Source organism: Tinamus guttatus, unplaced genomic scaffold, assembly GCF_059628265.1.
Source record: "Tinamus guttatus ecotype Peru unplaced genomic scaffold, ASM5962826v1 Tinamus_guttatus_pri_ptg000473l, whole genome shotgun sequence".
Lineage (NCBI taxonomy): Eukaryota > Metazoa > Chordata > Aves > Tinamiformes > Tinamidae > Tinamus > Tinamus guttatus.
The window spans coordinates 2494635-2517383 of NW_028289007.1; the positions used below are offsets into that span (position 1 = coordinate 2494635).

The 22749-nt window shown below is 39.5% G+C and overlaps 1 protein-coding gene across 1 annotated transcript in view; it reads right to left on the reverse strand.

Moving 5' to 3' along the window:
* IGF2R (insulin like growth factor 2 receptor) overlaps positions 1 to 22749 on the reverse strand; it is a 51864-nt gene that overhangs the window by 22004 nt on the left and 7111 nt on the right. The window contains exons 3-23 of the mRNA XM_088533001.1: positions 19898 to 20022; positions 18096 to 18194; positions 17545 to 17674; positions 16376 to 16496; positions 14953 to 15067; positions 13240 to 13402; positions 12526 to 12706; positions 11568 to 11671; positions 11005 to 11166; positions 10550 to 10690; positions 10069 to 10215; positions 9094 to 9225; positions 8531 to 8678; positions 7156 to 7333; positions 6474 to 6589; positions 5868 to 6030; positions 4233 to 4412; positions 3199 to 3300; positions 2405 to 2506; positions 1467 to 1641; positions 243 to 410 (exon numbers count right to left, since the gene is read on the reverse strand). Of these exons, the coding sequence (XP_088389127.1) occupies positions 243 to 410; positions 1467 to 1641; positions 2405 to 2506; positions 3199 to 3300; positions 4233 to 4412; positions 5868 to 6030; positions 6474 to 6589; positions 7156 to 7333; positions 8531 to 8678; positions 9094 to 9225; positions 10069 to 10215; positions 10550 to 10690; positions 11005 to 11166; positions 11568 to 11671; positions 12526 to 12706; positions 13240 to 13402; positions 14953 to 15067; positions 16376 to 16496; positions 17545 to 17674; positions 18096 to 18194; positions 19898 to 20022 (2952 nt within the window). The remainder of the gene's footprint in view (positions 1 to 242; positions 411 to 1466; positions 1642 to 2404; positions 2507 to 3198; positions 3301 to 4232; positions 4413 to 5867; positions 6031 to 6473; positions 6590 to 7155; positions 7334 to 8530; positions 8679 to 9093; positions 9226 to 10068; positions 10216 to 10549; positions 10691 to 11004; positions 11167 to 11567; positions 11672 to 12525; positions 12707 to 13239; positions 13403 to 14952; positions 15068 to 16375; positions 16497 to 17544; positions 17675 to 18095; positions 18195 to 19897; positions 20023 to 22749) is intronic.

Sequence of the window (22749 nt, forward strand, 5' to 3'; positions counted from 1 at the left end):
GCACATCTATATGTTCAACAGTAGCTTTAAAAAAAAAAAAAAAAAAGAAAAAAAAAAAAAGAAAACACCCCACCCACTTATTTTCTCAAGTTAAATCTGCTCCCAAACTATTAGCTCATCTCCCTCTCCACAATTTCTATGAAGATGTCCAAGTGTCTCCAGAAGAGATGCTCAATCTCTATCATTCAGTTTATCCCTCCAAGATTTGTTACTTGGAACCCATCTGAATTCCAGGTACTTACCTGTAACCTGGCAATCTACAGGAGCAGGAGCACAGGCCAGAGCTGTGTGAAACTCAAAGAAAGTATCATGGATGTTCAGTGCACTGTTTATCTCTTCACGCACAAACTTAAGTTCCCCAGGATATGAATCATTACAAATGAAAGTAATGGTGAATGTGTCTGATGTTCCTGTAAAACAAAACACTTATCTAGCACTGGTTCATTCAGAGATATTTGAATAGAAATTTGTTAACTTTAAAGTTTTGTAGCAGCTTTTGTGAAAAAATGCTTCATGGAAAACTCTATCTCACTGTTTGAAAGTCCTTTTTTTGTTTTGTTTTGGTTTTTGTTTGTTTTTAAATTGTATGAATTAGATTTCTTTCTAGCTGCCCCAACTAAGTTTCTATGGGACAGAAGAATGTGTTGACACATTTCAGCGTCATAATTATAATCTCTAAACTGCCTTTGATCCAATATAAGTGACCACCAAGAATACTCACAAAAAGATGCTATTCAAACAACATATGGAAATTTGGCATTGTTCCTGACATATCCCATAGTAGTCAAAGCTGTAGAAACTTTCAAAACAAGGTACATGACAACACCATCACCTGTTTTATGCTGTAAAATTGGTGCTAAAATATCACACCTGAACAAACAGCAACAAACATCAAAGCAATCTGTATAGAAGACCAACATCCAGAAGCACCTAAAGCTCCTGCATCTTAAATCTATTTTTCCTAAAACCCTTCTTTAAGCTTTAATATGCAGACATATGGCTGCTCAGTTTCAGTATAATTGGACAGCCTAAGAATCTAAAAGCTAAATGCACATTTTTTTGACAAATCAGACTTAAAGACTTGAATTCGAGAAATGTACATGAGATACTAAACTGTTCTGCATTTGAAAAATGATTTTTCAATTAGACGAGTTTAGAGAGTTATTCATGAAACAAACTCAAAGCAGCAACTTCACTTTGAAAAGAGACAGGTCATTTTGCTTGTTTTCCCAATCCAACTATCAATTTCTCCATGCAAAGAGGACTTTTTTTTCATTAAGTAGATGAAAAGTATCTTATGTTGCATTTGGTATGTCTCCAAAAGTTTTGAAATGCAGATGTATTAGAGAAATCTGACCAGTTTAGTGGCAAACATGGTAAATTTTATCACATGAATTACAACGGCAGTTTACAGAAAGCTAGCACAGTGCCAGTGTGAGACTCCAGTGCATACTTCCTGAGCTCACCTGATTGCACGTTCAGAGGCCCTCGGTAGGTAAGAGTTAGAAACCCTTCAGCAGACAGATACAGGGTTTTGTCCAATTCCACCATCCTCACTGATGTCATGTTTTCAGCTTCACATCCAGCAACTGTTTCTTCATTGATTTTGCCACAGTCTGGCATGGGCCCACAAATGTTAAGCTAGAAGTTTTGACAGATACACGGGCATAAACAATTATTTGTGTTTATATTAATTGTTTTAAAGAGATTAATATTAATTCTTTTAAACAGATTAGACCTGAATAATCATTTCTATATCAACAACTCACTCAAGAACAACTCCAAATAGTATGAAACACCTCTCACCTCTCATTCTAGACTGCAAGACAACCAGCTATAAAAAAATAGCAATATTCTCAGCCTTCAACTTACAGGGTCCACATGCTGTCCCCCATATGTTCAGATATAGTTTACCAAGTTTATTTTTAGACTAAAAAGCCCTATGACAGCAACTGTGGACAGCCTAGGAATAATCAGACATGCAGGTCAGATTAAGATGACTGATAAAGATAAACTAACTCCCTTTCTAGGCTTACACCATTTCATTTAGCTTCAGCAGATAGACTGGCATGATGCAACAGTCTATAATTGGAAAGCTGTTTGTAGCCTAGAGATAAAGTGTGGCTACTTTATCTTTCCCAAGAGCCAGAAGGTAGAGGGTTTGAAGAGGTTTTTTTTGTTTTTTTTTTTGTTTGATTGTTTTTAATTTTGAGGAGGGGGGGCGGAAATGTGGTGTGGGAGGGACAGACACACATCACGCTTCAATTCTAGCCCACAAGCACAGAACTTTGCCTATTCAAAATTTCTTAAGAGTATTTAATCAAAGCTTCATTTCATTAGCTAAGACTGGAAAAAAATGCCACAGCCTCTATAAAGCACAGCTATATAGGCATAGAATCCTTACCATGAAGTTCTTCCCAATGCCACTAGCCATATATCCTTTTTCAGTAGCTAATGGCTGCAGATTGAACAAAAAGCCACTGTTTGGATCTCGCACAGAACAAGACTGCAAGAAAAAAAAAAAAATATATATATATATATTATTTTTCCCCCTTCTCTTTTTTGTTAAGTTCTACATGATCTCACTTATAGAAAGAACCAGAGAATTGATTTATGCATATTGCTATCCTGCATGCAAAGCAACAACTTGATTATGCCATTCAGACTATAGTTCCAGCAGTAGAAACTCCTTATTCAATCCTTTAGCGCTGTTGTTCATAGCATGTCAAGATACCAAAGTATATGAAAGTGCTATTTAACAGGCTTCATTTACCAGGCTAGCAAAGAACAAGGAAACTTCAAAGGAGGACTATTTCCACACTAATGTTTATGAGAGCTGTTAAGTAGAAGCAAGTGAGTAGCTCTGCATAAAAATGTGTCGGGTTCATTCTGCAGACTGGCACACAAACAGTTCTTACATAACCTCTCAGTTGTACTAGTGGCCTTATAACGGAATGAGGTATTCCATGTCATGGAACTTGCTTTCTCTTGAGAGGGCATTTGAGAAATGCTTTGGTCAGGCGTTATGTATTTCAAGGATGCTTCATAACGAAAGCATGAAGGAACTACAAAGCCAAGCATCATGATCTGCTTCACTTTGCTGTAGTCTGTTTTTCCCAAGAGTTATTTAAATGATGTAAGCAGGAGCGCTAAAGAAAACTGCATGTAGAGACTCACAGTTGTCTCCTCTTTTCTCACCTGAGAATCATCTTTCGTCTTCTTGATTGGACAAGCAGCTTCAGTTTCCCATAAGAAGGTGGCCACACATTCCTGAATAGCTATAAAGCGTGGGCTGCTACTCTAGAAACAGAATAAACTAGAATCAAAATTAATGAGAACCAAGAACAAACACATTCTCATCTTTGAGATTCTCCTTTATAAGGAGTCACATCTTTTTTCTAAAAAACTTCACTGCAAACGTATATTTGATTTAGACGCACATTTTTAATCTCAATCCCCCTCACCCTTCTCTGGCAAGTCACAACTGAACACTTTGTCTAGCTAAACACTTAGCATGTCATTAAGTTTTAAGAAATATACTGACTTTAGACATGTATAACCAGACCCTGATTCAGTCTAAGACTTGGAGACAGTTTCAGGACTGGAGAGTTTCCATTGCAGAAAGAGGAGTTGGGGGGAAAAAGTCAAGGAAGTGACAACAGCATCTTAGCTCCCTTAACAGGAAAATTATACACATCTTTCAGCATTTCCAGACAAAAGCAATGCTGCACAGTTTGTAACTGCTGCAAGTCATCGTTCTTTACTAAGAAGATTACTTCCAACTCCATAAATCAACAAAACAGTAGGTTTGGCAAGCTTCAATCTAATAGTCCCCCTCAAGCTCAACTTCAGTGCGCAATGCTTTAGCTGATTCTGCTTCACCTAAGAACTCACCCAGAATCTGCAGACTACAGAGATGCAGAATCAAAGCCTGCAGATACACTTTACAGTATTCTTCCTCTTAAGGTGGTCTGTTTTTCATGCTACTTAGACCAGCCTGAAGTATCACTGCCAATTAGTTAAAAACTAACAAGTTTAATGACTGCAGTCACTACGTTAAATTTATCATGAAAGATGCCCAGATATAGCATCCAAGTCAGTTTTGCATTTCATCTTCATTTTTAGTATCTCCCATGAAAAAGCATCTACTCAAAAAGCTTTCAAGAAACTTCACGTTATATGACAAAAATCTTCAAAAACAAAGCAAAAATTTAAAGTTTTTTTATCCTTACAAGAGTGCCCCTGGAACAGGTGAAGTGGATGGTGGTATTATAAGTAGTCTTATTTCTATTAGCATCGATGCATACAGAGCCACTTGTATAAGTTAGAGAAATGTGACCAGGTCTTTCAACTACTAGTTCTTTGCTGGCAACACCAAGGTTACTAATAGAGGTGACTTCAGAGAAAGAATCCTAGAAATAAAGAAAAGTATGTCAGCAATTCTTAAATTCATGTACCAGTAGTTATGGATATAACCAAAGCAGAAGCTATGTACCACAATAACACTGCTTACAGAAGAAGCATACAGAAGCTTAAGCAATCTGAAAGCAAGCAGGAGCTCAAGAGGTCTCCATCCATTTCTCTCACTCAATTTTTCAAGTTTAATGGGCAAGCACCATAGATAATCTTGTTTCATAACGAAGTGCCTGTAGTGTCTCAGAGCAGCTTCGACTCATAGCAATGCAGCATAAAAGTGGAAAGTTGGTAAAGCATAAACCTCATGTTCAGTAGGTACTACGTAATTCATATAGCTCTTAAAACACAGCAGATGAAAGGCTTGGAACTGACCTTAGGGATGCAACATGCTTAAGGTCTGAAATCCCTTAGCAAAAACAGCTGTAAACACTAGCACCGACAGCAGTAGCTGAAACTACATAGGTACAAATAAATCTTCACTTCTGGAGGATAGCAGGTGTTTCCTATTTAAGAAAGAATACACATCCAGAAGAGTTCTGATCACACCAAAGTCTTCAGCTTTGGTTAGAGCTCTGCATTTAACTTGTCCCACAATGCTTATTTACTCCGATGTCTTCAGCAATGAAATTCTACTAGAGTCCATCTATGTGTAAAATAAGTGGCTTCGCAGAATGAGGACTAAGGCAAGCCCAGACAAGGAACTAGGGGAACTAATATTGAGCTCAAGCATCGGAATGGTGATGCACCACATTAGTCACTCTGATGTTCTCTCCAACACTATAAAAAGTATTTTTTCCATTAAAAAAAAGTTATTGATGATGCTTTGGTAAAACTTGCCCATCAAACTTGAATAGGGCTGCATAAAGATTTGTTACGCTGCAGAGAGATATGAAAGTGGAAGCAAACGGTCACATACCCGCCTGCACAACTTCTGCCTAATCAACCCCTCAAAGCAGATAAGAGCTCAAAATTGGATAGCAAGTAATCTTTAAGCACTTTCTACAGCTTAATGTAACCCTGGCCTGAAGTAAGACACAGCATCCAAAAGCAGCATGTTCCTAAAGTAATGGTGACAGTCCTGGACATTGCAGCCTTCTCTGCTTGCACAAGTGCGAGCCAACCACTGACGCAGGTGTCTGCAGTACTGCATTTAGTAACTAATAACAAATTTGTAAAGTGTTTCTGTAGCTGTAAGATACACAGACACAGTTTGTCTGCCTCACAAACTAAGGCAAGAGAAGCAAATATATAAGACACCACATTTGTGCACTTGTAAAAATTAAACTTTGGGTTTTTGAGAAGGACAGTACTAGGATACCTATCATTCTGCAGTGACTATGTCAATCGTTAGGATATTACTCTCTTGTACCAAGGGAACAGAATTCCTTACACAGCCTTAATCCGACGCAGGCAGCTAACGAGCTCGGAGCTGGGATGCGAAGGCTACTCACGTGATCGTGCTGATATTCCACCTGGCAGACGGACGCCCGCCGGTCGCAGCCGGGCACAGGGACCAGCGGCCGGCACACGTTTATGTAGTACTTCTTGCGCTCGCCGGGTCTCGAGTTATCCACAGCATACCAGTTCTCACCTCTCTTTTCCGATTTGGCTAAGCTGAGTGGGAGGAAGTTCTATACTAAGAATACACATACTCCATGCACTCGCTCTGGTTTTCTTCATTAAGGCTTAAAAGGCAGCAACTACTAGACACTTCAGAAAGATATAACTTTTCCCCCTCCCCATTTAAGTGTTGCAGTTAACAGCCCCCGCCAAGAAGTAAAGAGGGGAGTTTAAAAAAACATATATGTAAAAAACATTATAATAAGAAAGCCAACCCAAACATGTCAGCCAATATTTTACAAAACAATTCAGTTTGTTAGAGAAATATTCTTTCAATTGCAGTACAGTAGCAGTTTAGATGTTACCAAATATGATGTTTCTAGCATTGTTAGGAGACCTCAGTAAGTACTAAGCAGCTGGCCACCCAGTCATCACTGAGACCATAGCTAGAAGAGCCAATTCACCTTAAAAACCAGAGTCATATAGTGCTTTGATACCTTGACAGATCATATTGGTCCATGGTGTTGGGATCAGTCACAACACATTCCAGAGGTATTTCAGGACAGGCATATTCAGTGTACCATCTGAAGTTGTAAGTATAGTTATCTTCTACCTAAAAAACACCACAAGAGTTCAGTGTGGCTTGTAAAAATTATGTTGCAAACCAAGACTACTCTTTGTATTAAGCTTATTGTTTTCCCTTTGTTTTGGGGTACACTTTCTCAGACTAATTTGTGTAGCTCTGTCTTATTACTAATAGATATTTCCCTGCTGTGTGACCAAGTCTCCTGAAAGCAGGAGCAGAGCAATGTAAGTGCTGTCTGCCACATTACAGGAGAGCGCTACTGCTTGTACCCTTGCAGCCAGAAAGCATTTCACCCCCCCAAACAGCCAGAAATACAGAGGCTCAAAAGTAATAGTAGTTTTGCAACCCTGAGGTTAAAAATAGTGAAGTGGGAGCTTGGATCCAGGTCAACAGCTTACTGATCAGTGAGCAAGATAAGCTTTATAGCTGCAACAAGAAGCAATTACAATCACGACAAGTGGATGCATTTTTATTAGCAGTTTGCTCTACAGATACTGGGTTTTCTTCATCCATGAATCTCTGCTGCACCGAATTAGGCGCAGAGAACCTCTCTCCTGCACAGAGAGCCTCTCCTACTTCATGGAACCGCTTACCTGATACTCAGGTTGACCTTTTCCAGCCTCATGGTCACACAGGAAAGTTATAAGGGTAGCTCGCTGTGTTTTATTCTCATCGTTGTATGCTGTACCATTTCTATAGGTCAGCTGAATCAGCCCATCATAATAGGACAGTTTGGAACTAGGCAGCCCCAGACTCCAAGACTGATCGTTACTAGAGGGAGAAGAGAGAAAAAAAAGAGTGGGCTCAGACTGAACAGAACTCAAATTAAGTTCTCTTCATACACCTTACCTGCTAATAGATGCATATATAGCTACACAGAAATACTGTAATTACACAAGAGGATTAAGTAGAGTTACTCAGACATAAGCAACTACAATAAAGTGCTGCCAGAAGAAAGCTTAAGACATTCAGGTGTCCTTTGAAGGAAAGGATAAAGGAAAGGAAGGTGTTTCTTGCTCGGATATTCAAAACATTAACTCCATACTCCAAAGCAAGGACAGAAACACCACATTGCAGTTCTCTACAGCAGAATTCAAACCACAGGCATCTCATTGCTGAGCTCAAACTATTGTGATCCAAACACAGGAAAAGATGGAAGCTCTATATAAGCCTTCTCATTCAAGAAAACTGTTTTCACATGCTATTAGTTCTACACATATCCAGGCGCAGTCTGGAAGAGGTTCTTCACTCTGATTTAGGGCTGGTTCTGTCACATCCAATCTAACCACTGAACCAGCAGCATTTTTAAGGTCTGCAGTGACCTTTTCCTAGCTAGAAAAGGTTAATTCTGAGCAAACTGAAGCAGCAACTGCACATGTTTGCATTGTGCCACACCTCTGGCAACAGGTTTTCAGGTCAGCCTGTCATGTTCTACAAATACCATCACAAACAGTAGCACTGCTGAATCTCCTACCAGCTGACGTAGCACTGCAAAGCAAGACTGTGCCCGCACAACATTTCTAAAAACAGAAACATGGTTCAACACACAAGCTCTAAGACCTAGGATTGTTTCTTCTACCTTTTCTAGGCTAGCCTGGGCAGTAGTGCTTCTCTAAGCCAATATATTGCCTGGGAAATCCAATTGACCTTGAATTAGAGCTGCAGGTTGGCTTGATATAGCTGCAGAAGTTAATTCATAGCTTAAGGCATCTGTGGCTAACACAAGGGGTAGCAATGGACACTTTTGTTAAAGCCCAAGAGCTAGTTGTAAGCTAAATCACACAAGTGTATACTTAGCTTGAAACAGCTGACAACACAATTACTATACCACCACATAATTACTTTACATGCAAATTACCTGATTCTATTGGAGGTAGCATAGTGTTTTATACCCAGATTGCTTGGTTGTACACAGACAACACTTTGTGCAACAAGAGTTCTGTCACAGACAACAGAGCTCTTACTCACCTCCGCGTTACTTGGCATGCTGCTGATTTTGTGTGACACAGATCTTCTGGCACACTGCCACAGATGTTTATATAGAACAAGTATTCTTCAGTATTAACCACATAGTATCCACTATTCTTGGACAGAGGTGATAAGTCAAAGGAGAAGCCTAATCAGTAAGGAACAAAGTTTTATTCAGCACAAGTTCATCAGATTCACCTTCTCCTCACCATCTCACAGTTCTTTGTTTACCAGTCACACAGATTTTGAGCAAGATCCCCTTTATGCAAATATATTTTCCAGAAATACTAAACTTTGGAGATAACGAGAACACACACGTTCTTACAGAAAGATTTACTACAGTCCGGAATGAGCTAGATCCATTCCCCCTACACGCAGGGTACATTAAGCTCATGGTATTCTGATCTTTCATATACGTGTGTGGATAAGCACCTACGTATAGACACAGCAGATTCAGACTTATAACAAACTTGCTTTATTCTAGTACCTCAGAATGGCTCAGTGCTATGGCACAAGCTCTGCCCCTCAAAATATCTTTCAGCTTAACCAACGCAAATACACACCTGCCTGAGAATCAGAGACTTGACAATTTTCTCCTTCGGTTTTGGACAGGACACACGCAGCAGCAGTATACCAGTCAAAGGCATAGGAACATTCACCCTCAGAAATTAAGATAGGAGCACTTTCTAGATCACCTGGTAAATAAGAGCAATGTGTTGAATTATAAACAGCATAGCCAACCCACCAGCAAGAATGACAAAATAAGCCCAGAGCACTGAACCCTACCTGCCCCCAGCATCAGGTGTCAAAATTAACCATTAAAAAGCATCTTCACAAATATTAAAAAATTTCTTGACACTTAAAAGCACACCTCATCTCCCCAGGATAAGAGAAGTTTATTCAGGGATTAATTGCTCAGTCCCTCCCCAGCACTCAAAGAGCAAGTACTATAACACTCAAACAAGTGTTAGCTTTGTTACTGAAACCTGGTGTTTTGCTACAAAGGAACAGCTTTATCAGTAAGTCGTGGACAACCTGATCCTACCAGCTAGTATGGTCAGGACTGTGCTCCCTCAGGGGCAGGTAGAAGAACTCAGAGAGAACTATTTCTCTTGGAGATAAACTTGTGGGCTATTATATAGAAGAGTAACATAAACAATTTTTATAGTTTTTTTAACTGTGTTTTAGAGGCAAGATATACTTATCGGATAAGAAGGTCAAAGTATTTGATCTCAGTTCAGAACTAATCTGCTCTGTAAAGGCTATTTTTATGATTTGCAAAACCCTTATAACTTCCAAGTATTTATGGAGCTTTAAACAGTTAGACGTATCTTTACCTTGTTTAGGAGAATCAGAGTTTGAGATACTCACGATTGTCATATAAAAAGGTAAAACAGAGGTAAATACCTGCAATGACATTACTATTACCCTAGTAAGCAGTACGAAGAAATAAAAGATGAAGGCACCTAGTATCATGCCTGGGCATGCTACCTATCCAGCTTTAACTGACTCAGAGAGCAAGATGTGGAAATTCTCACCCGGTCTGCACACAAGCGTGATGACAGTTTTGATTTTTTTGTTCTCGCCACAGGAGTCACCATTTGAATAGGTAAGTTGAATATTTTCTCCAACCTTTTTAGGAGAAGAAACATATGTTCCAAGATTCCTGCTCCTGTTTTGTTTATCTGCAAAAAGTTTAAAACATACCACTTTTGTTATTATAAATTTTACTTTTTTCCAGAGAAAGATTATCTAGTCAACTGAAAGACAGAAAAATAGCACATCCTTCCAAGTTGGTTTTGAACCCCTCAAACTGCTACAGAGTCAGAAGCAGAGCACGCTAACATTCTTTAGTTAGAAAGGGCCACTTAAATCATTTCTTCTGGGCTCTGTGAGCATGAGGGAAGCATACTCATTAACTACTGTTCCCTAAGTGCCTTCAGTTATTCAAGTGCAGTAACATTTCATTTACAGGGGCAGTGCCAGAGGCAGAGCAAAAAAATCAAGTATGAGACTCACCTACAACACAAACAGCAGCATCATCTGGGCAGCTGGAAGCTCCTCCTTTCTTCAGCAGTTTATGGCAGACATTGATGTAATAACGATTCCTTCCCACCTCCGAAAGGCTACTGTCCACAGCTTCCCAGTTCTGGGCCAACTCTGAAACAGACGCAGTCATTAAGAACAAGGTGTCTCTTGCTTAATCAGCCCAGCCTCTCCACTCCAAAACACCTTTTATCACATGAAAAACTACAACATTACCCTCCAATCTAAAATAGCTAAAGATGACAGGAACCAAGATAGTCATGGACACTGCTGCTTTCAAGGGGCAGTCACTTCTGAGAAAAGGGAACTGAATGGGAAACCAAGGAGAAGCAAAGCAGACTAGTGATCAATTAAGGGCACTGTAATGGGCAATGCAGATGCATGCAAATTCAGGGCAGAAGTAACAAATTGAGTTCATACTGCCATACCTGAACTGCGTATCAGAGGTGATAAGTCATAATGTTTTCTCCTATCAGCAACTCTGCAGAGGAGTTCTTCTTTCTCTTTACATGCATATTTTGTATCCCAAGTGAAAAAATAGGTGCAGTCCACTTCACCAGCAAATACTGGAGACCCTTTACCATCATTACCTTAACATGAAAAATAGACACTTAGGTATTAAGTTTCCAGTGCAGGAAGTTCTACTGGGGCAGGGAGGGGGAAAGAAGAGAGAATATAATAAAAATAATACACGATAAGTGAGGAAGACAGCAAACCAAATCCTTTATCTTTACTGTAGTCTAAGAAAGCAGGTTCTTTCAGAGTTCAGAATTAGTTTTCAGAATAGCAGCATTACTACACAGAAGCAAACAGCCCTAGCAGCTATCAAAATTAGTGCTTACTCTAAAAAAAGTATTTCTTGTGGCTCAAAGCATGCATTCTATAACTGTGGCTCAGAGCATGCATTCCTTTGAACATAAGGTCTATTAGTTTAATAGCAGTAAGCACATAAATCAAACTCTGAGCACAATCAGCAGCTTATTACACTCACCTGCTGTTTCATTGCACTCAAAGTTTATGACAGTCATCCTCTGAAAGCCAGAACTACATGCATCCCCATTTGGATAAATTAAAGTGAGATCCCCATCAGAATATCTGAGTAAAAAGCCAGTTTTAGATAGAAAAAAATGGGATTAAACACAATCATGCAACGTTCTCCATTTAAAAGAAGCCACATCCTTGACTACTAAATATTTTATTCACTCTCAAGGAAAAAAAGAAACTCATTTTTCAGCATTAATACTGACATTTTTCCTGCAAAAGAAATCCACTGATTTTTTTCTGGCTATTTTTCATGAATTTGTATACACTTTCAGTGTTCCATAGCGCTCTCAGTCGTGGTGGTGGAGCACCTCTTCCTTAGAGCTTATCACATTGCTATTTTGGGAGCTGGAAAAACTCATACTCCCTGGAAGATAGTTCCCACAGGTCTATATCACGCTTGCAGACAGAATAAAAGATCATGTTTGTGTGAATCTCTGCTTTGAAATCTCACACAAACTAGTGGCCCCAAAATACCACTTAGAATCTTCCAGTTCTTAAAACCAAAAAGTCCTGGATCTCTTAAATCTTGGATATAATTACTACATGCTCTTGCAAAGGCAGTGCAAGTGTCCTCCTCTTGCTGAGGGCAGAACCTCTGAAATATCCAACCTGGTGCCCCGTTGCCTTATCTCAACGCACCCAAGCGACAGCACTACCCAGTCTGCAACTCTGACAGTGAAATGACTGAAAATTTTTGCCCTAAGCGGCTACCACCAACCCCACTTTGCTCCTTCATTTGCTAGTGCTACCCTGACACACTGTTAATTTTTTGCAAATAAATACAGAGCAAAAACTTCTATTTTGTATCATATGTTGTTTAGATAAGGGCACCTAGCTAAGAAATAGAGACAGCCATTCAAATAACTAAGTATGGTCAAAGAGACTGGAAAGAATTCTTCACATACCTTAGGGTTTGATTCTCAAATCTTCCTGCTACTTTATGCTGGTTAGTTGAAGATTTTACTTGGCAAGAAGAAATAAAACCTGTGCTGTCCTTGCAGTTACCCGCGGCAGTTTTCCCACATACATTCAAGTAATAATAATACTCCTTGTCATCATCTTTGGCTGAATATGGTGTTACATATCCTGAAGAAGGAAACAAATAAGTGTTCTAAAACACAACAAAACATATTTAAAAAGCTACTGCGCAGACTATTTCTCAGAATCCCCCAGAATCCCAGAATGGTTAAGCTTGGAAGGGACCTCTAGAGATCACCTAGTCCAACCCCACCCCGCTCCAGCAGGGACACCTAGAGCATGTGGCACAGGGTCACATTCAGGCGGGTTTTGAAGATCTCCAAAGAAGGAGACTCCACAAGCTCTATGAGCAACTCTCACAGGAAAGAAGTTCTTCCTCACATGGAGATTAAATTGCCTCTTCTGTTCACAGCTAAAGCTCCTTCAGTTTAACAGAAGACAGGCAGAACTAATTCCTCTCTCATACCAATGCTGATCATGATAAATTCTAATAAAGTCAGCATTTGAATTGCTTTGAATTTACATTAGCATAGACAGGAGAGGACTGTGACTCTTGTGTGTATTTCTCCAGTCTTCAAACATGGAGGAGAGAATCTTGCTAGTAACAACACCCCATTCAAAGAAAAAAATTGGGAGTTTACCTGAAGGTAGAGTAAGTGGTCTCAAGTCTATGGAGATATCGTGCTGCTCATTAGTGAGAAGACAGTTCTTACTCTCCAGATAATCCCTGTGACAGGCATACTCAGTAACCCACTCTATTTCATACCGGCAGTTTGTTTTTGCTGTGAGTTTGGGACCTGCACTCTGATATGGAAGCGAACAGAATTAAAAATCACAGATAAGTATGGCAGTTTCTATTTAAAATAGTCTTTAGAGCAATACAGTCACATTCAGTTAGGGTCAATAATGATTGCCTGTAAATTGCTTAGGAGCTGCAAATATGGTCTCTGGCTTCTCAGAACTAGGTTGAGAAGAGAATAAGCACCAAGAGGTGCAATGGGGCAAACAACCAGCAAGTTACACAGAGGTAGAACAACAAGCATTACCAGAAGACTACCAGAACTAAGTGCTTTTCCTTAATGTGTGAGCTAAGGCAGAAACAGTGAAGCCCAAATTGCTGAGCATAGCATTGCCTTTCAGATGAGTCCAAACAAAGGAACAGAGACCAAGTATTCTCTAAAGGCAAGCAAGCTGCTCACACACTGCCCGTTTCAGCAGCTTGGATTCCCTCAGTCTAAATCAGGACTGAGGCACATGCTTCAAATTTCCTTAGTCAACACTTGCCAGATGTCTTCTGTAGTGCAATATTTTTGAATCTCCTTAAAAAAGAAAAACTGGCTATTTTTTCCTGACTTCCAAGCAAAAAAAAAAAAAAAAAAAATTAGGCACTCATTCTGTTTCATAAGCCTGTATTTCCACCATCAACTAAAACAGCAGGCAGACGGACAGGGAGATATTGAGTTTAGACACAAGTAACATTAACATTACTGCTCATAGCACACATCATACATGTGTGGCTATAATGAAGTATTAAAAAGTAACAGTAGGCAAAGGCCTATGGCCTATTTCTGCAGAAAGAAAGCATGGATAGTTATGTGGGTCAGGTGAGGGACAAACATTAGACCAAAACTAGCAGACGAGCTCCTCCTTCACGAGCCTGCAAGCAAAACCATCAGAACATCAAATGGCACAGCATTAGGCCTACTCACTCCAGATGCATGTGGAGTGCCACATACCCCAGACTACCTGGCATCATGTCACTCAAAGCAGACACTGAGCAGCATGGAGGCTCAGCTATATCAATGGCAGGCAGAGGCTGATCTGTGGCTTAACATGACAGATATCACTTTAAGGTAAAAGAAGTTCATTAGCCTGCTTATAAGCAACAGATATTAGCCAAGCAATTACACTTTACTAGCCTTTTCCCCAAGGAAGACTAGATTTATAAAAAGCAACTTGCAGGCAACATCTTAAGCATGCCCAGTCTTACTGGTGTTAGAAAAGTGCTTAGCAGCAAGCTAAGACCAATTCTGAAGATGAACTCTGTCCTAAATCCTGTCCTGCTCTCAGAGAAAAACCTTCAGTCTGCAAAAGGATAACCAAATTTACCAAAACAAGAGAATAATATCTCAGAAGAACATTTTAGTCAAGTTCTTAATTCCTAAGCTTCTTCTAAAATTTTAATTTCTAAATTTGTTTCTGAAGAGTACTTTATATTCAGAATCCCACATTCTTCACAATCTGCAAAACAGAATTTGCCTGTTCCCTTCACCTCTGAAAACAAAACAAACAAACAAAATGTACAGAGAAGTTAGAGACCAACCATTTAACACAAATTAAAACAGCAAAGTTACCTCTTCTCCCCTCTTTGATGGGCAAACAAAAGTGATGGTCACTGCTGGGTTATGGCCAAGGCAGAAGTCTGGTCTCTCTTCATCACTGTATATTTTCTCATAACTGAGCACCAGTCTAGCAACAGAAAGTAACAAACCAGAAACATATTAAGACACAACACATGGTAGAGAAGGAGATGTTTTAGAGCAACATCTGCCTTTTATTAGATACCCAGGCAGAATATGCTAAAGTAACCTCCATCCTGAAAGTTACTTTTAAGGATGTCCTTATTCCTACAATTAACTAAAAGGTTACAAAAATCCCAGCAAAATGACTTACTACAGTAGGCTCTTGCTTCCCATCTAAGACAATACTCAATGCTTTAACTCAGACAGTGGGAGCCTGCCTGATCGTTATGAAAACATTCTAGCTTTACTCTCAGACTGCTAGAGAGCAGATATGATAGCCTTGCCACTTTCTGAAAGCACTGATGTTTTACCACATTCCTAAGGTTTACCCCTGCACATTTATCATCTTTCCATCCGGCTCGCAGAAATGACTGCAAGCAAATGACTGACATCATTAACCAAAACGGGATGCATGAAACAAGACAACTGCACACCAGGATGATGTGGCAAGTTGACTTGGATGACAAAACAAGACGATCATAGTGCAATTTCCAAGTATTACTGTTCTAACAAACCAGAATCTAACAAACAAGACTGCAACTTGCAGAAGGGTGTCAGCCTTGCCTCAGGTCAGTCACACCTCACCTGCTGGCCTCTCCATACTGCAGAATGCCAACACAAACATTTCACTCGCTCCCCAGACAGCTCTAAGCGGTTCATTACATACAAGTCCCCCAGATTACATATGGGATGCCTTACTTTCATGGTACACTTTCAGCACAAGAAGCAGCATCAAAAAAGTTTATGCTAGTTCCAGTTCCACACCCCCAAGAACAGCCAACCTTGCATTACTTATACTTGTTAAATTAAGGAGTCATCAATGCGAAGACTACAGAGAAGGGCAACATCTGGACCTATTCTCAACTTAAGGTTGCCTTAAGTCTGTGTGGCAGACTGAGCCAAAGGCAGTGAGTAAACCCAGACAGACAAGGGAATTTTTCCTTCAGGCCCTCAGGTGGTAGGCAGATGGAGTCAGAACTTATTTCTGCTCAAAGGCAGAGAACAGCAATCAGCCCCAGCTTTTGAGATTTTCTGCAATTCTAGAAACAGGAATCTCCCACAATGAAGAAAGCTTGATCTGTTATGGAAGACCACCCAAATCTTCCTCTCTGCTAGTGTTCGATGAAACTTTCTGGCCAACTCTACAATATTGAAAATACATTGATGGTAACGACGAGTCATCTACAAGTTAAATACTTTATCTGGCCCAGACAATTGAGAAGTGCGCATAGAAGCATCATCAGATAGTAAGTACCTGTCTTTGTTATGAAGTTTCAGTTGTTCCTGAGGACGACCAACATCATAAGCACGACCTTCATGTAACAAGCAAGCAGCACTGCCAGCAGGACAGCTGCTTGTCTCTTCACTTGAACGTCCTGTTACAGAATAGAAAACAATGCTGAGTTTCTAAGCCCTGCATGAAGTAATTTGCTGTTTTAACTGTAGACTCACTTTCCATCCATTGATTTACCCTTTCCTAAAAATATCTTTAAACCAAGTTACACTACAGTGTGAAGCTGACAAGAAAACTACTGAAGTATTTGTTATCTAAAAGAGGAAGTACTTGTTACTTTTGTCCTGCTTTAGGTTGCAAGTTCATCCTTTCGTAACTGACACTAGTTTCCATTTGGTAGAATAATATTTGGATGTGTAAGGCTCCAGTACCTTCTGGAAGTGTTCTAAGGTTTTTCCCTCCCCCCCCGCTCACAACACTGAAATGGTTCCTCATAATGGTTTATAAAATTCAAAAGTTCGTATAAAGTTTAAAGACGTCAGTGACAATTTTCATACTAATGAAATTTAAGAATCCTACTTAGTAGACCTGCTACTAAAACCAGGACTGTTCAACTGCTAAGCAGAATGAAAAATACACATTTAACTGCCCAGTAGAAAAAAACAGTGCAAGTATACAGTGAAATTAGCCTTTCCAGTAGGTTTTACTTTAGCGATTTCACTAAGTGACAGTTCCTTAGACAACTCTCAAATGACTGGAAAGTGCTAGTTATGCACTGTTACTCACCCAAGTACCTAAATACTTTTAGATACGTCTCAAGACATGCAACTAAAACAACCTGGACTAGAACCTTAAGCAAGAACCTCAAAGCACAAGACACGCTAAGAACGCTGTCTTAGGCTGCAAGCCAACAAGCAGCAGCAAGACAAGCAAAGCTCTTCCTCTCGTTTCTGTTTAAAACAACTTCCCTTACAGACCTTATCCATCTAGAAGAGGAGTATATCTAAACAGCTCAGTAGTTGGAGAAGGCCTTGGCTCCACAGAAAGCAGGTTTTAAAACAGATGTGGCTTTAAACAGCACAAGTCCTAAAACACAAGTTTAGCTCTGACAACCTCAAGTAAGGCACAAGGACACAGCCATTCTACTACAAATTTACACTCTATCAGACAATACAAGCAGGTGTTCACACCTAAGTCCCTGCAGAGGTTTATAAACAAGGAATCATCATCAGAATCATCCACCAAATAACTTCCTGAAATTTTGATCAGAGGATTCAAGTCATGTTTCTTCATATCTTCATCAAACACATAGCAAGGCACCTAAAAGATAGAAGAGTTACACACAATCCATGCTATGCAAGTAGAGAGAAGATACAAGGAGGCATATATAAAAACAGACTAATATTGTAAAAGGTTTTCACTTCTGCAAGCTAAAGTACTTGCAACAAACTTAAAGGAAAAAAGCTAAATATGCTGGCCAGAGTGAGCCACTCAAAGTTAACATGTTCTGCTTTAGTTTTTTTTTTTTTTTTTTTTTTTTTTACAGGACTCTTACAATAAATAACCATACAGACCATGAAAGGGCTTTAAAGAGTTACTTAAAATTCTCAGCAAGTTCATACACGATTATCAAGCAGACAGGCCTAGATCAGTTGTTGAGATTTGTTTGGGGTTGAAGGGGTTTAGAGTAAAATTGCTACATGTGCAAAATGTAACTTTATATATATAGTATATAGATTACCTCTTTCACAGGCTTAAACAAGTCTCTCTTACAAGCTACAAAGGTCCTCCATTCAAAATAGTGCACACACTCTGTTGATGTCACAAATTCAGGAGTACCCTATTTAAAGGGGGGAAACAAATCAGTATTTGAAGAACACACTCAGTTTTACTTTGCATTTATAGACAGCAAGAAGTTCACTTACAAGACTAAGACAGACCATTCGGAACGTCACAGAGAAAGGGCAGACAGCTTCTTAACAGTCCCTGTTATTAACAGTCAGTTTGTTATATTCTAACAACTCTGTTGATAAACTCATGAATATGGAGGCTGTCAAATCCTTCTGATTCTGCCTATGCAAGCTCTCAAATTAACAAGCTCCAATCTTAATATGCAGTAATTTTACTACATCCTTTAGAAGCACTCACTGTTCCAACTGATAGTGGCAGGAGTACAGTCACATCTAGTCACTGGGACGGAAAGCACCAATACAAAAGCATATAAACAGATGAACAAGCCAATGCATGATTTCCAATTCCTTATCTTTTATCCTACAAGGGAGGCATTACTTATTTTCTAGCTAGCAATCACTTCTGTTATGCAGAAAGGCCCTCTCTAATATACTTATTTTTACAGGCAAGAAACACTAACATTAAACTAGCATGCATCTACTTCAAGACAGGTGTTCTACCATGGCTTAGGGCTGGGTGCTCAGCTAAATGTCTCTGCTTATAGAAAAGCAACCAGATTTTTTTCCCCACCACCACCTTAGCTAGAAGTACATTAGCCTACTCAAACCTACTCCCTCCCCATTCAGCCCTGCCCCAAAAGCAAGGGTTGTAAGCAACCTGTTCCAGACACTATTACAAAATCCAGACACTATTACAAAATCCCTTTCCTAAGTCACACGGATAGGCGTTTAGAAACTATGCTAACTAAAAAAAGTTTTAAAAGTTGTTATGACCTTGTGTTACAGCCACAATTGAGCAAGAAGTATTAATTTAATTCTAGCAAGTGATCTGTTGAAACAGCATCTGAAGCATTTGCATCTCTCCTGAACCATTACTGTGTGTTTAAATTGGATTTTCAGGAGAGGGCATATAATAATGTTATCAGTGCCAACAGCAGCACTAATTGAATATTTACCACTTTGATACAACAGTTCAATATTCTGTACAGACAGGAAACAGTTTACTAATTTTGTGCATCTGTTAAATGTTTGGGAGGTACAATTTCCAAAGCCTATGGAGGCACAAATAAACTACATACACCCTAGGAACTTTACAGGAGCTTCAGTTCATATTTTAGGAAGATACCCACAAGTGATTATTCTGGTTTGACTATTCAACAACAAAAATCTAAAGCTTACTAACAGAGGTAGTCATGTTCAACACTTTTATTAAGCAAACATTGTAGGTCCACAGTTTGGTACCAGCCAGCATCTAACACGAGTTTTCATTGTTAAAATACTCCTAGTACAGAGAAATGACTTGGTTCTGTATTATACTTAAAATATCAGTACTACTTCTGTTTAAAAAAAAAAAAAAAAAACACACACACACACCACCACAAGAATGTCTGACCAGAACTCCAGGTTGCAGGTTTGTAACCTGTAAATTGCAGGTTTGTAACTTTCTCCTAGCTTGGCTGTATTTTGAAAGCCAATATTGAGTGATTTTTGGTACCAAACTTGGTACTAAAGCACAACTGCCTCTTCCTTCAGTTATAAAGCTTTGCAATTAGTACATCCTTTAGGACAGAAAGCCGCTCTAAAAAGTGTATGCTGTTTTCACTGATGATAAGAACAAGTGATTTAGTCTTACCAGTGTCTTCCCACACAGGAAGTTAATGTTGCTTTGAATTTGGTGCTGACTCCCTTGCTGCAAGCAGTTATGTTGAGTGTTGAATTCCAGAAGATTTTTAGAAGCTTTTTGCAAGCTTAAGTCACCTAGAGTTTAATAAAAAATAAAAAGATGTCATAATACAGGACTTTCAGAGATGCTAAACATTTGGAGACATGAAATTCAAGTATGAACAGCACAAGACATTCCAGTCTAGTACGAAATAGTTTGTGAACAGAACAAGACTGAAAATTGTCCTTGCAGTTTGAATCTGGAAGCTCAGATCCAAGTTACAATACAGTTTGATATCTCTAATCAAACTTCTGTTCCTACTTTCTCAAAGCTTTTAAGGAAACACTCAGGAAGTCGGACATTAGGCACATCCATGAGCAAGTCACTGCCCTAGGAACAAGCACCACGAGTCACTCCCGCCTCCCCGCAGCTCCGATGAGCTGCTCAGTGCACAGACAGCACACAGGCCAGCAGTTCTTAACCCCCCTTCAAGACGAGACAGCAACACAGCCACCACACCAGGATATAACAATATGCACGCATGATTAAAAAACCCTCTCCGTTTTTAAGGGCATAAAATTTTAAGCCTCAGCTTAGCAGGGAGCTTGTGACAGCACCATCTGAGGACTTAAGTCAGAAGACCCGATACTGGTTTCCTCTCAACTCCTTTCTTTAAAGGAAAAAAAAAAAACACTTCTAAAAGCTTTGTGAGCCAACTCCAATATACTAGAAGTGACATTCAAGAAAAATAAGAGCTAGTAAATTTGGGTTATTCCAGGCTAATGTGCACACTCGCCTCCTCCCTGTATCCTTAAAACTGATATAGGTGCTTGCTAAGAAATTTTAGCAAGGTTATTTTAGCAGCACATTGCTCTTCCCATCGTTGCCCACAGTAAGAAGTGCCACAAACTATTTTGTCAGGCTAGTTCTGCAACAAGATTCAGAACATCCGACTCCCTCTCCAAAGGGCAGTCAAGTTTCTTCATGACTTTAGAGAGATGCATTTCTTCCATGTAGGAAGACACTGCAAATTCAATAGTATAGCTCAGACAAGTTAGCTTCAGATACTTTGTTTGAAGCAGTTGTACTAAGGTACTATTGAAAGGCACTGTCTACAACACCTATCTACGCATTTGGACTTTCATCTTTTCAACTGTTTGGAAGAGGAGAGGCAATCACATAACACATCCCATCAGTTTCCAAAATAAGGGAGTGTTTAGATGGCAATGGTCCCTCTTCACACCCAGTCCTTCTGTTGTGGCTGGACAAAACATATGTTTTACCACTCCAGGTAATAGTTTATAGCAATATTTCAGCTTTTAATCTTAGCATCAGTCCAAGCAGGGGAGAGGGAAAAAAAAAAAAAAAAAAAAAACACACTAGTAACTAAGTGTCACAATAAACTAAGTATGAGGCCTTTACCCAGCTCTCTGAAGTTCTTAAACTAAGCGTTCTGCCTACATTTTGCAAGTTTCTAAGGTCAAGCAACAAAGCAGAAGAGCTTTCTCCAGGAAATGTCTTTTTGACTCTATGTCAACACCAACATTAAGCATTGGTAAGTCACACTGACATACATTAACCCTTTGGCTTTCCTCAGATACAGTCTGATTATAGTCACCGAACACATGCTCTTCTTCCCAAAGCTGGGAACAATAAATAGAACCAATACTATAGCTGTTATCTCTTGCATAGTTAATACTCAAACCTATGATTTGCACTGAAAACTCTTCTGAAAGGCTAAAGATATCTGATTAAGTCCATATAAGAAGACCCTCTACAAGACCAAGCAGTTTGATTGTTGCCTAGTCCTGTTCTACCCAACAGTGGCTAGGCAGCAAGGCATGCTAAGGTTTGCACATAGCAGAATATTTGATAGTATGATCACAACCTGGCTTTGATCTCCATTCTTCTTTCCACAAGAAATGAGGAACTCAACCCACACAAGCCTCCAGGTTTCAGGCTTCCCTGGAGAGGACAGGCTTTCTCAAGTATTCAATTGGCCACAGTTCAGTTCCACCACACAAAGCACAGTAAAACAGCTATTCAGATGCTGCTTTGTTTTGTGATCTGCATACAACCAAAGCTTCAACTTCACAGGAATTAAGATTCACACTAGTGGGAAACAGAACTATTGATGTTTTAGGAATTAATTTCATTAAGTGTCAAGTGGCCTAGTAAGACGTCATGCTGCTCACAACAGAAGATGCTGCTGTTTGCCACTGCAATTTGAATTTAGATACATTTAATCTATCATTCAAGAAAACTCTAGACTTTAGATATACTGCATTACACAGGCAGCCGCAAATATGCACCTTTTTCCCGTGTGCATCCAGTGATTTTAAGTCTATGTTACAGCATTTTGAGTAGTAGTCCACAGTCCAAAACCAAGTATCTGTATCTAAAAGAGAAAGGTGGGGAGAAGGGGGGCTAACTGCTATTTATCTGCATACAGCTGAGAATCTCATCTTTTCCTCCTCACCATCTTCCAGTACCTCAAGCTCAAAAGCTTTTTTTGAAGACATAAACTCTCATAAGAGCTGTCTGCCAATGGAAAGTGGATTGGCAAAGACAGTCAAATTCAGACTTCAGATCTGCAGGCACTGAGAGACAGTCCAAAAAAATACCAACCTTCAGAAAACTCTCCATTTATTCTGTCAGAAGTTGCAGCTAAAAAGATTTTTCTGATATTTGACCGATATCAGTACTTACATACTATTGTTTCACCAGCTGATGTATGAGGTAACCTTGAAAGGAGCAATAAATCATGCAATTAAGTACACAAGTAGGGCTGAGAAACAAGCAGCAGAGAGCTGCTGCTGACT